Below are 14,065 nucleotides of genomic sequence, written 5' to 3'. Positions count from 1 at the left end.
ATTTACACACAAGCATTCTGTCTTGTTCCTACTGACCTTCATTCCTCTCCTCTCTAGAGCATATCTCCACCTCTCCAGTTTGTCCTCAATCTGCTCCCTACTATTGCTACAGATCACAATGTCATCAGCAAACATCATAGTCAACGGGGACTCCTGTCTAATCTCGTCTGTCAACCTGTCCATCACCATTGCAAATAAGAAAAGGCTCAGAGCTGATCCCTGATGTAATCCCACCTTCAACTTTAATGCATCCGTCACTCCTACCGCAGACCTCACCACTGTCACACTTCCCTCATACATACCCTGTACAACTCTTACATACTTCTCTGCCACTCCCGACTTCCTCATACAATACCACAAGTCCTCTCAAGGCACCCTGTCATATGCTTTCTCCAGGCCCACAAAGACGCAATGCAACTCCTTCTGGCCATCTCTAAACTTCTCCATCAACATCCTCAGAGCAAACATTGCATCTGTGGTGCTCTTTCTTGTCATAAACCATACTGCTGCTCACTAACCATCACCTCACTTCTTAACCTAGCTTCCACTACTCTTTCCCATAACTTCATGCTGTGGCTCATCAATTTTATTCCCTTGTAATTACTGCAGTCCTGCACATCTCCTTTATTCCTTAATATCGGCACCAGTACACTTCTTCTCCACTCCTCAGGCATCCTCTCACTTTCCAAGATTCCATTAAACAATCTGGTTAAAAAATCCACTGCTATCTCTCCTAAACACCTCCATGCTTCCATAGGTATGTCATCTGGACCAATGGCCTTTCCATTTTTCATCCTCTTCATAGTTGTCCTTACTTCCTCCTTGCTAATCCGTTGCACTTCCTGATTCACTATCTCCACATCATCCAACCTCTTCTCTCTCTCGTACTCTTCATTCATCAGCCTCTCAAAGTACTCTTTCCATCTGCTCAACACACTCTCCTCGCTTGTGAGTACGTTTCCATCTTTATCACTTTTCACCCTTACATGCTGCACGTCTTTCCCAGCTTGGTCCGTCTGTCTAGCCAATCGGTACAGGTCCTTTTCTCTCTCCTTAGTGTTCAACCTCTCATACAACTCATCATACACCTTTTCTTTAGCCTTCGCCACCTCTCTCTTCACCTTGTACCTTATCTCCTTGTACTCTTGTCTACTTTATGCATCTCTCTGACTATCCTCTGTATACTCTCCTGTATTTCCTCATTCCACCACCAGGTTTCCTTTTCCTCCTTCCTCTTTCCAGATGTCACATCAAGCACCCTTCTTGCTGTCACCCTTACTGCATCTGCTGTAGTTTCCCAGCTGTCTGGTAACTCTTCACTGCCACCCAGTGCCTGTCTCACCTCCTCCCTAAACTCAACCTTGCAGTCTTCCTTTTTCAACTTCCACCATTTGATCCTTGGCTCTGCCCTTACTCTCTTCCTCTTCTTGATCTCTAACATCATCCTACAGACCACCATCATATGCTGCTTAACTACACTTTCCCCTGTCACCACTTTGCAGTCTTCAATTTCCTTCAGATCAACTCTTCTGCATAGGATGTAATCTAACTGTGTGCATCTTCCTTCACTCTTGTACATAACCCTATGTTCCTCCCTTTTCTTAAAATACATATTCACCACAGCCATGTCCATCCTTTTGACAAAATTCACTGTCCTCTGACCTTCATTCCTCTCCTTGACACCATACCTACCCATCACCTCCTCGTCTCCACTGTTCCCTTTACCAACATGCCCATTGAAATCCGCTCCAATCAGCACATTCTGTTCCTTGGGTACACTGTTCATCACTTCATCCAACTAACTCCAAAAATCTTCATTCTCCTCCATCGCACACCCAACTTGCGGTGCATATGCACTAACAACATTCATCATCACACCTCCAATTTCCAGCTTCATATGCATTACTCTGCCTGACATTCTTTTCACCTCCAAAAACACTCTTGACATACTGTTTCTTCAGAATAACTCCTACCCCATTTCTCCTCCCATCCACACCACAATAGAACAATTTGAATCCATCTCCAATCCACCTGGCCTTACTCCCCTTCCATTTAGTCTCTTGCATGCACAATATGTCAGCCTTCCTTCTCTACATCATATCTGCTAACTCTCTCCCCTTACCTGTCATACTGCCAACATTCAAAGTTCCTACCCTCAGTTCCACTCTCTTTACTTTCCTCCTCTCCTCCTGCCTCAGGACACGTCTCCCCCCTCTTCTTCTCCTTCTTCTTCTTCAGCCAACATTAACCCAATTTCCGCCAGCACCCTGTTGGCTAGCAGTACTGGTGGTGGTATTTGTCAACCCGGGGCTCGACCAATCCGGTATGATAATTTGTATTGTTGTCCGCATATTGATTTGGCAAAATTTTACACTGGATGCCTTTCCTGACGTAACCCTCCTCATTTATCCGGGCTTGGGACCGGCACAAAGAAACACACTGGTTTGTGCATCCCCTGTGACTGGTTTTGCATCCCCTGTGGGTCTATGTGTCTCTATGTTCTTTTCAAAGAATGTATTTTAAAGTAACATCCAGGATCCCCTCTACTAATTCCCTTGATTATTTTAGACACTTCAGTCATGTCACCTCCCAATCCTTGCTTTCTTAAACTAAAAAGTTTCAGTCTTTCCTCAAGGCAGTTCTGGAATCAGTCACTCTTTTCTATACATTTTCTGATGCTACTATGTCTCTATTGTAATATGGAGATTGGAGACAAAAACTGCACATAATATTCCAGATGAAGCCTCCCCAATATGTTACATAGCTCTGCTCTAACACTGTGGTAAGAGTATGGGATTTGAGACACTCTGCTAAGGTCTACATAGTAAAAAGGTTTAAATGTGAGAATATGGTCACCCTAGGATACTAACAAGACAAAACAGACATTCGCTATATAATGTCTTTCTGTGGGTTTTTGTCAGGGAATTACAGATTTCCTGTTACATTTGAAAATAAGTGAATTGGGTATCAAATATAAATATAGGTACACATAAGTACAAAGAGGAACAGGATCACCTTTGGACCCTACCATGAAAAAACAGTATTTGACAATGTTAAATTATTTTTGTCTTTCTCAAAGCCACATTTTCTTGGTATAAATTAAAACCATTTAGTATAAACATCAATCATGGGCATTTGAGGGCTGTGAAAGTTTTTTGGTGTATGCTTTCTTCATTTTGAACTCCAGTTTATTAATTAACTATGATTTAGTTCCTTTATGTTTTGATTAATGTCAATGTCAATTTATTTATATAGCACATTTAAACAAACATAGTAATGCTGTGGCCAAAGTACTTTACAAAAATAGAACAAATTAACATAAAACATAAATAGAAATAAAATATATGAACATAAAATAAAATACATAATAAATAGAAGTAATGTTATATACATAAAAAATAGAAGTAATGTAATATAATCACAAAGAGGAAGCCATCAGTATTACTGAAGGTCACTGAATGCAAGTGAGTAGAAATGAGTCTTTAATCTTGTTTTAAACAGTTCAATTGTAGACGACTCCTTTATATGATGAGGTAAAGAGTTCCACAGGCGAGGTGCGACAGCTGCAAAAGCCCTGTCCCCCTTGGTTTTACACTTGGTAAGAGGGACAACCAGAGACAGCTGACCAGAAGCTCTAAGCACTCTAGATGGCTGATGTAAAACACACAGTTCAGATAAATAGACAGGAGCAAGCCCATGTAAAGATTGAAAACCTAGCAGCAGGATTTTAAAATCAATTCGAAAACTGACAGGCAGCCAGTGTAAAGAAGCTAAAATAGGAGAAACAGAGTCATACTTTCTTGCCCCAACCAGAAAGCGAGCGGCAGCATTTTGTACCAACTGTAACCTGTGTATCAAGGATTTGTTAATCCCAGAATACAGCGAGTTGCAGTAATCGAGGCGAGAAAAAATAAACGCATGAGTAGCTTTTTTAAGCATTATGTCTGATCCTAGGTTTAGAAATTTAGCTTTTCTTTGCAACTATGTCTTCTTTTCTGGTTACTTTATATTAAAATTCTGTCTCACTAGCCTTGAAATAGTATATACACGTTCAGGTCTATGGTAAGGTGCAGGCCTAAACCAAAAGTACTGTATTTATGCAGGAACTAATACTGGGAAATGAGTATGTTGAAAAAAGTGAGCAGGTGTGCATTCTGAGATAGGCAGAAAGTTAAAAAGCCAGAAAGACAGTAAAAAGCCAATTATACAAAAAAAAAACAAATAAAAACCCACTGAAATCAGAAACAAAGTGCTGTTGCTTTAAGCATTATAGCTTGCTCCATGTGAAAAAATGCAAAATGGAGCAAATCACACAAGCAAAATGTCATCAGGATGACATCACAGTCATAATGAACCTAATCAAGGACTTTGTTAAATGGTGCGACTCAAACCACTTACAACTGAACACCAGCAAAACCAAGGAGCTGGTGGTGGATTTTAGGAGACCCAGGACCCTCATGGACCCCGTGATCATCAGAGGTGACTGTGTGCAGAGGGTACAGACCTATAATAATAATAATAATCCATCCATCCATTTTCCAACCCGCTGAATCCGAACACAGGGTCACAGGGGTCTGCTGGAGCCAATCCCAGCCAACACAGGGCACAAGGCAGGAACCAATCCCGGGCAAGGTGCCAATCCACCGCAGGACACACACACAAACACACCCACACCAAGCATACACTAGGACCAATTTAGAATCGCCAATCCACCTAACCAGCATGTCTTTGGACTGTGGGAGGAAACCGGAGCGCCCAGAGGAAAACCACGCAGACACGGGGAGAACATGCAAACTTCACGCAGGGAGGACCCGGGAAGTGAACCCAGGTCCCCAGGTCTTCCAACTGCGAGGCAGCAGCGCTACCCACTGCGCCACCGTGCCGGCCAATAATAATAATAATACATTTTATTTATACAAGGCGCCTTTCAGAGAACTCAAGGAAACCAAACAAACAATAAATAAATAAAAGACACAATTATAAACAACTTAAAACATCAGAAAATCTAAAAATTAAAACCAAACAAAACCACTGTAATCAGAAGGAAAAAGAAAAAGCCATTTTAAACAGATGCGTTTTAAGTTTGCATTTGAAAAATGAATATGATTTGATGTTTCGGAGCTCCTCAAGTAATGAATTCCAGAGCTTGGGAGCAGAACGGCTGAAAGCTCTGCTCCCCATTGTGGTTAGACGGGCGGGAGGGACGGTCAGATGGGTGGAGGAAGAGGATCTAAGTTTACGGGATGGAATGGCAACATGAAGAAGGTCAGACAGATATGGAGGGGCGAGGTTATGGATGGCCTTAAATGTTAATAGCAGAATCTTAAAATCAGTACGAAACTTGATCGGGAGCCAATGAAGCTGCTGCAAGACCGGAGTAATATGGTGAATAGATGAGGTTCGAGTGATGATATGTGCTGCAGAATTCTGGACTAACTGAAGCTTATGAAGAGGTTTATTAGGGAGACCAAAGAGGAGTGAATTGCAGTAGTCCAGCAGAGAAGTGACAAGACTATGAACAAGAATGGCAGTGGTATGAGGAGTGAGGGAGGGGCGAATGTGATAGTATTACATAGGTGGAAGTAAGCAGACCGGGTGATGTTATTAATGTGACATTGGAAAGGTAGAGTACTGTCGAGGATGACACCCAGACTCTTGACCTGAGATGATGGGGAAACAACAGAGTTATCAATAATAAGAGAAAGATTATTGGTTTTGGATAATGATGATTTTGAACCAATGAGTAGAACCTCAGTTTTGTCACTGTTTAATTTAAGAAAATTTGAAGAAAACCAAGATTTAATTTCAGAAATGCAGTCAATAAGTGAGGGTGGTGGAAAAGAGGAGGTGGGTTTACCAGCAAGGTAGAGCTGGTTGTCATCAGCATAACAGTGAAAATTAATGTTATATTTGCGGAAAATATTGCCAAGGGGAAGAAGGTAAATAATAAAAAGAAGAGGCCCCAGGGCTCTGTAACAGAAGTAACAGCAGTGGGTTGGGATGTGAAGGTTTTAAGCTGTATGAACTGAGTGCGGCCTGAGAGGTAGGATCTAAACCAATCAAGTGGAGTGTGGGTAATGCCAATCAGAGATAATCTATTAAGGAGAGTGGTATGACAAATAGTATCAAAGGCCGCACTCAGATCAAGGAGGATGAGAATAGTGATTAGACCAGAGTCAGCAGCCATAAGGAGGTCATTGGTAATTTTAACAAGTGCCGTTTCTGTACTATGAAGAGGGCGAAAACCAGACTGGAACTTTTCATATAGATTATTGTGAGATAAGTGGGTGTTAAGTTGGATAGCTACTATTTTTTCAAGAATTTTGGAGATAAAGCGCAAGTTAGAAATGGGGCGAAAGTTATTGAAATTAGTAGGATCAAACCAGGTTTTTTTAGTATTGGGGTTATAGCAGCAGTTTTCAAAGATGAGGGAATAATACTAGTAGTAAGAGAAGAGTGAATGATGACAGAAATGAGAGGGACTAAAGAGGGTAGGCAGGCTTTAACCAGAACTGTAGGCAGGGGGTCCAGCTGACAAGTAGATGGCTTGGATTTGCAGATGAGATCTGAGATTTCAGAGGAAGTGGGAAGCTGGAAAGAAGAGAAAGAGTGAATAGGTGAGTGTGGTTCAGAAGGAATACAGAGAGGATCTGGACCAAGGTGCTGATGTATCCTTTGGATTTTCTCATTGAAAAAAGACATAAGAGAATTACAGAAAGCAGTTGAGTAAAGGTGAGATGGTAGAGTCTGCAGGTTGTGTAACATTATTAGGTAAAGAAAACAAAGACTTGGTGTTACCTGTATTACAAGTAATTAACTGAGTGTAATAATTAAATTTGGTTTGAGCTATACAATCCTTGTAATAGAGTAGATGATTTTTATACATCTCTTTGTGGACAAAGAGTCCAGATTTTTATACAACCTTTCAAGTTGCCTGCCCTTAGCTTTCAGAAGCCAAAGTTCAGGTGTAAACCAGGGGGCAGAAAAAGAAACAGATCTGGTTTTTAGCGGAGCAAGAGAATTAAGAATACCATTAAGACAAGTGTTATAATATGAGACCAGTTCTATGGGAGTGGATAAATTATAAAAGTCCATTTGGGAATCAATTCTAGAAGACAGCAAATTCAAGTTAATATTCTTAATGTTACGAAAGGCTATGAGACGTGGAAGCTTAGGAACAGAAAAGGTAAGTTTGGCATTGAATGAAAGGAGAAAATGATCGGTTATAGTGAGTTCATCTGCTGTAAGATCAAAAGGAACAACACCAGAGCAGCAGATCAGGTCCAAGATATGTCCTTTACAATGAGTAAGAACATCAGTGTGCTGCTGGTATCCAAAACTCTCCAGGCAAGATAAAAAGTCTCTAGTGAGAGGGATATTGATATTGTCCAGATGTATATTAAAATCCCCCAGCAGAATTATATTTGGAGTAATTATAGATAAATGGGTAAGGAAGGTAGCAAGATCATTCAAAAATTGCTGTTTGACTTAGGAGGACGGTAGACAGTTGCAATGATGGTAGGAACTGACCCAGACAGTTGACACACAGTTGACACAAAAGAGCTAACAGCAGGAGCAGGCAACGGCAGGACTTTCCACTTCTCGCGAAAAATTATCGTGACACCTCCTCAACGGCCAGTGGCACGGGGTTGACAAGTGTAAACAAACCCCGGGGGGGTGCATTCATTAAGTTGTGAAAAATCTTGAGGTTGCTGCCAAGTCTCAGTTAAACAGAAATAGTCAAACTTACAGTCAATGAGGAGATCCTGAATGAGATGCCCCTTGCTCGTGAGTGAGCGGATGTTCAGTAGACCAAAGCTGACAATGTTGCTGTTGCATTTGACAGTGGTGTTAGTCGACCGAGCTAAGCTGGCCAACACGCTATGGTCAGCGTTCCTATCTGTGTTATGTGGAGGGTGCCGAAAATCAGACCAAAAAGAGTTAATTCCATTCGAGGCATCCGTTTGGAATCTCCGTCGGGCCCATGGTGGATGTATCTCCGACGAGGGAGAAGTATGACATTCGGGTCGAAATACAGCACCGACAGCAGAGGCACAGACTGGAGAAGACACAGTCGAAGAAGCTCAGCAGCTGGGTACTGGAGGAGGCCATTCGCAGGTTGGATAATGAGCGAAGAAGACTCCAAACAAACATTAACCAGGCGAATATCCTACCAGTCCACATTGCAGGCGAGGAGGCCACAGGCAGCTCAGGCGTCCAGAGAAGGAACCTGTAAGTTTCAAATGAAACGGGGGTTAGGCTGAAGCTAAATGCATACACAGCATATACAGCCACACAGTGATGTCAGCGAAAATGGCAAAAAATACCATCAAAATCACTAGTCATAGCAAAATCAATAGTCTAGTTACTGGCGAGCAGTCTTGCCAGCGTTCACTCATACCGGAAGTATAAATACCTGGGAGTGCAGCTGGATGATAAATTGGACTGGACTGCCAATACTGATGCTCTGTGTAAGAAAGGACAGAGCCGACTATACTTCCTTAGAAGGCTGGCGTCCTTCAACATCTGCAAAAAGATGCTGCAGATGTTCCACCAGACGGTTGTGGCGAAGAAGAGAGACGCCTCACGCCTGGACAAACTGGTGAGGAAGATAGGCTCTATTGTAGGCATGCAGCTGGACAGTTTGACATCTGTGGCAGAGCGACGGGCACTCAGCAGGCTCCTGTCAATCATGGAGAATCCACAGCATCCACTGAACAGTATCATCTCCAGACAGAGGAGCAGCTTCAGTGACAGACTGCTGTTACTGTCTTACTCCACCGACAGACTGAGGAGATCGTTCCTCCCCCACACTATGCGACTCTTCAATTCCACCCGGGGTGGTAAACGTTAACATTATACAAAGATATTGTCTGTCTGTATATCTGCATTGTTATCACTCTTTAATTTAATATTGTCTTTATCAGTATGCTGCTGCTGGAGTATGTGAATCTCCCCTTGGGATTAATAAAGTATCTATCTATCTATCTATCTATCTATCTATCTATCTATCTATCTATCTATCTATCTATCTATCTATCTATCTATCTATCTATCTCATCTAATGATAAAAAGTAATAACAATCAAATGACTAGAAGACAATCCAGAAATGGGAAAACATGGAAGTACCTATCAAAAAACTGTTATCCCTGACAGTAAGTACAATTATGCTCACTTGTGAACTCTAGAGTTGGTCCCATTGATGAACAGGCTGCAGCTTCACTCCATACTGTAACTTGAGGGTTAGGTTTCAATAAATAAATGTGTGGATAAATGGATTGTTCATTTTATTTTCTATAGTTCATTTATATAACAAATTATTCTTTCCGGACCATACATTTTTTTTTATTTTTTTGACAGAAGAATGAACAATGGTTGTTTGAAAAAGTTCATCATATTTTGATTTTTTTTTTCAGGTGCTACATGAACCATTGATTGATGAGGATCCAGTTTTCATTACAACATGTACAGAGCGAGAATTGAGGAAAAGGAAAAAGAGGAAATTTAGTCTGTGGGTACGGCAGTGCACGGCGACAGGCTTTATTTGTCAGGTATTTATTGTTGTGGTGCAGATATAAACTTACTAGACAAATAATGATATTGTGATATTTTATAGATGTGTAATAAATTAATATTTGATCCTTTTTTAGGATGTGTGCATTTTTACTATTATTTTCTGGCCTCTTGAAAGCACAGTAAGATGTAAAAGGTGCATCCATCCATTTTTCCTAGTTTGTGTTAAGTATTATAGGGACTGGAGCATATCTGGAGAGTTTTGACCTCAACTAGGGAACCAACTCTGAATGTGGTCTTCCAGTTTACCACACGTTGCATTCCTACACGTAACCACACTCCCTCAACACAGCCTATTAGCATAACAAGCACATCCTTATAAGAACCAGGAGAAAACCCACACAGATTTAAGGAGAACATGCATATTGCAAAGATAATTTATGCTCAGGTCTCAGGTAACTAACCATTATTATTTCTTTGTAGATTTTCATTTAATAATGAGTGGAAAAATTGTGCCTTGGGTTTTTTTTACAACAGCTTATATGCTGGGTATCAAAAATATTTTAGAAAGTTTTTCAGATTTGTAGTAACAGCTTTAATTGATCTTTTGTTGCTTCTGTTAATGCCATCATATTGAGTGATAAATAGATGAAATATGCAAGATGTGAAAAGAGCTGCCTTAAAATTAACCCATAATGTAAAACTGATTCTTTAACTCTTTACTGCTGAAAAACAAATCTATCATTTACAGCCTTTCTTATGAAATTTTTTATATTTCCCATTATTGCAATGGTAGTAATTAGTTTTTAACATTATTTTCTTTCCTTATTCAGCACCTGTTTCATGATGGTGACCTGGTTGTTTATGTAATGTGTTATCTCTTCACATCACAACTATATAAGGTGGTGGCATGCATGGTGTTGAGTGAAGTTTTTTTCAACAAATTGCTGTTAGTTAGGGAAAATAATTCTTAGTAATTGGTAGAACTGTGATTTATTTTTTTGATCAATGATTTATTTGCCTTTTGATTTTGTTCTCTAGTTACATATACTTCCTGGTTTAGAACTTTTCCTTATTTTTAATCTCCTGGTCTATTTTAGACAGGACCTTTTTCTGTCTAAGTAACAATACTTTATTTACCCTTTGCATGTTTTACTATTTGGCAAAGAATTTTAATTTTTTTTTTATCTTAAAGGCCCTTAACATGAAATTGCTCCATCTTGGGTGTGATGTTAACCGCATCCAGCCCTGCAAGCAGATCCTCCAACTTGCAAGAAAAACCCAGGGGTTGGTGGCAGGATTGGCACTCCAGCCCATTCGAACTAGTGTGTTGTTGAGGTGTCACCCATTGCACGACTGTACCTGGGAATTTGGGACCCTGAGGTGGTTTGTCATGTGGTGGGTGCAACAATGTGCTGTATCAGTGCATGCTCCCAACCTCTCTCTCTCTCTTTAAATTTTTTATAAAAGTTTTATACTATATATATATACTATATATATATATTTATACTACTTTTTCTCAGGAGCAGTTATGTTTATATCGCTGTTGTTTTTTGACCAGTCTCTCCCTGGTATAACTGGAAAGGGAGGGTACGGCAGTACCGCCATGCTCAATAATTTCACTGAGTAGTGTACAATTACTACACCTGAGGCAGTTTTATAGTACCGGACCTCCCCATGTATACATCTTAGGCTATTCTTTGTTTTAAGCCATTGTCACGGTAAAACATTTCGAGAAGCAACAATGGAAATGTTACTCCCGGAATCGAACATTGCCCTTACTTTAAAGCCATTTATAATAACTGCACCTGTGTAAGGAAGAGACAAAGAGTTAACAACAACAGCACAATACTTCTCTTCCTTAGTAAGTAAGCAGTCCATAGGTTCAGTTGGTGTGAGGCATGCAGGTGACAGGTGTCCAACCTCCCCACAATTGAAGCAGCGGGGAAGGCTGAACTGTTTTTCCTTAGGTCGGACAGCAGGCTCTGGAGTTCGTCAGGTGAGCTCAGGAGCTGCCCCACATACTTGTTGGGTCTGATGAGAGGACCTTTCTGACCGCTCTGATTTGCAAGTAGCCCAGTGACAATATTCTCAGGGAGGGCATGCACAATGGTCTCGCACACCAGGATTTCGGCCATTTTCTGTATGGTATTTAGATCTGGCCGTAGGCAGTATCCCACCTTACCCGAGACTTCAAAAGCCTGGGTATGAATTAGCCTATCCGGATTGAATTGCCACACCCACCATTCCCTTGCCTGCTGGGCCAGAGAAACTCTGTAGCGATTGAACACCTCCGCTCGAAGTGTATCATAATTGGCTGCCTGTTACTCAGTCAAGTCATAATAGGTCTTCTACGCCACACCCTTCAAATAGGGGGCCAGTAGGTACGTCCTTTCGGACCTCGGTCAAGCATTCCGTTTAGCGGTACACTCAAATATCAAAAAATACGATTCAACATCATTCCCTTCCGTCAAAAAAGTTAACTGGGTGGGAAGTGACCGAGCAGCCTCCTTCCGCACTGATGCTGCAGCTTGCGCCTCCAATTCGGCTAGTTGGGTCTGTGTCTCACCCATCTGCACCTTCAGGGTACGCAGTCCAGCCATAATGGTGGTCAAAACTGTGTTAAGGTCTTGCTCTTCAGTCATTTTTCCTCTAGCAATGAATCCTGCCAGCTTTGTCAATTGTAATAGATTTTCCTTTGAAATAAAAAGGATTTGGGGACCATCCCCATATAATGTCCATAGCAGAAGAGAAAAAAAATGCAAAGACTTTTGCAGAGATCAAAAGCATGTATAGCAGATGGTAAATGATACATGAGAAAATGGCGTTTATATACAGAAGACAAAATAGAGATGGGAAGAGAATTGGCAGGAGATAACGTCGAAGCTGTGAGATGGATACAACATCATCAAAAGTAGACTGGAAGTGATGTCATCAGAATGAGTCTGTAGTAGTGCCATATGGGAGGGCCGGAAGTAACGTCATTTGGCCGAGAGTGACGTTTTGGTGGCCATCTTGGAACCCGGAAGTAAGTGCTTATTTTTCTTCTATTTGTCTGAAGAAAAGAACGAGAGAGAAAAGTTAGTACCACATGTCAACCCTCTGTCTCGCGATGTTTCACTCACCTTTGGGCTTGTTGAATGCCTCCCAAGCGCATGTGTGTGACAACGTATAAAGCTGCTCGCGTTGTGAAGGTGGGGCTAAATGTATGCTAAGCAGTTGCGGTTGGATTATGTTGCCTTGCTGCTGCTGCTGGCGAGCTGCCTGTTCTGCTTGTCACACTGTGCCTCAATCATTTAAAAGCCCATACAGCAGCTGTCCTTTTGCCACTTCGCGTCTCTGCCGCTCGTGTTGTGAAAGGGGGGAGGGGCACTGAACGCAGTGATAGTTTCATAACGAAAACAAGAACTAGAACTAACAATATTTTTCATTTTACAAGAACGAGAACTGAAATTAAGGCAAACAGAGAAACTAAAACTAAATAAAAATAAAAATTAGTAATTTGTGAACTAACTAAAACGAAAATGAAAATTGAGTAAAAACGAAAAACAACAATAGCATTTTCGTTCAATCCGGTTCAGTCGTGCAGAGGGGTTGTTTGTAGGTCACCCTGAGCGTTCAGTTACCGGTACGTTGCGCTGTTCATTATGCAGTGATCCTGTAACTGTGGCTTACTATAGTCACGTGGCGCAACTTCCATAAAGGACCGTTGTTTGTTTGTTGAGCACATTTGGCTCGTCGGGTTGAAGTAGTAAGCGCTTGTGGTTGACGATAGCGAGTTTTACACAGATGTTTTCGGGTAGAAAGCGAGAAAGTAACGTGTGCAAATACTTCAATTACAGCACCGATGATAATAAAAGCATATTTAGCGTGCAAGAAGAAGAAAAGAGCCAGCTGGATCAGTGCTTAGTTGAAGTCCCGCACTTTTCTGGCACCATGACTGCACTTCTTACAGAGACATGCGGTCTCACCTGTCATCATGAAAAGTAAAAAAAAAAATAATAATGATAACATAAAATAAATTTGTCCACTGGTCTGTGCTATAAATTTGTTTTCTCTATGATTCCAATAATTTTGATAATTTATTAGTCAAAATCACTGAATTTGCACATTTCCTGTTCAAATACAGGGGAGAAACGTGAGGTGCAACGAGATGAGCCCTCACCTCAGACTGCGCTGTCCCTCACACACAGGGTCGATGTCATGCAATTGACGTGTGCCTGTTGCTGTCTCTCTGTATGTTGCCAATAAAATGTTTGCACATGCGTTTATTATACACCCTGACTTTCCACAGTCTGCCTAATATCTTTAATAAATGTGTGTGACATATCTAGTCTTGCTGATCAGACTTCTAAAACCGCAGTGAAAAGGTACAAGGTTGTGAGCCAAACATGTGCTTGTTACTGCTGTTCTTCTACGCAGAGGCTCAAGGTGCCAATAAGTTAGCGATATCAGAAAGTCAAGTGCACTGCAGCGGTCTGTTTATTTTTATTATTTGTTCCGACTGACTGCGAATATTTTCACTGTGCGGCTATCTGCGCAATGGACAGA

At 41.2% G+C, this 14,065-nt stretch overlaps 1 protein-coding gene across 1 annotated transcript in view; it reads left to right on the top strand.

Annotated features, from left to right (window-relative positions):
- Nucleotides 1-14,065, top strand: part of pgbd5 (piggyBac transposable element derived 5) — a 213,296-nt gene that overhangs the window by 117,580 nt on the left and 81,651 nt on the right. The window contains exon 3 of the mRNA XM_028797295.2: nucleotides 9,418-9,552. Within this exon, the coding sequence (XP_028653128.1) occupies nucleotides 9,418-9,552 (135 nt within the window). The remainder of the gene's footprint in view (nucleotides 1-9,417; nucleotides 9,553-14,065) is intronic.

This window comes from Erpetoichthys calabaricus, chromosome 3 (genome assembly GCF_900747795.2).
Source record: "Erpetoichthys calabaricus chromosome 3, fErpCal1.3, whole genome shotgun sequence".
Classification (NCBI taxonomy): Eukaryota; Metazoa; Chordata; class Cladistia; order Polypteriformes; family Polypteridae; genus Erpetoichthys; species Erpetoichthys calabaricus.
The sequence above is the reverse complement of the archived record's forward strand: the minus strand, read 5'-3'. Positions and strand labels throughout refer to the sequence as shown.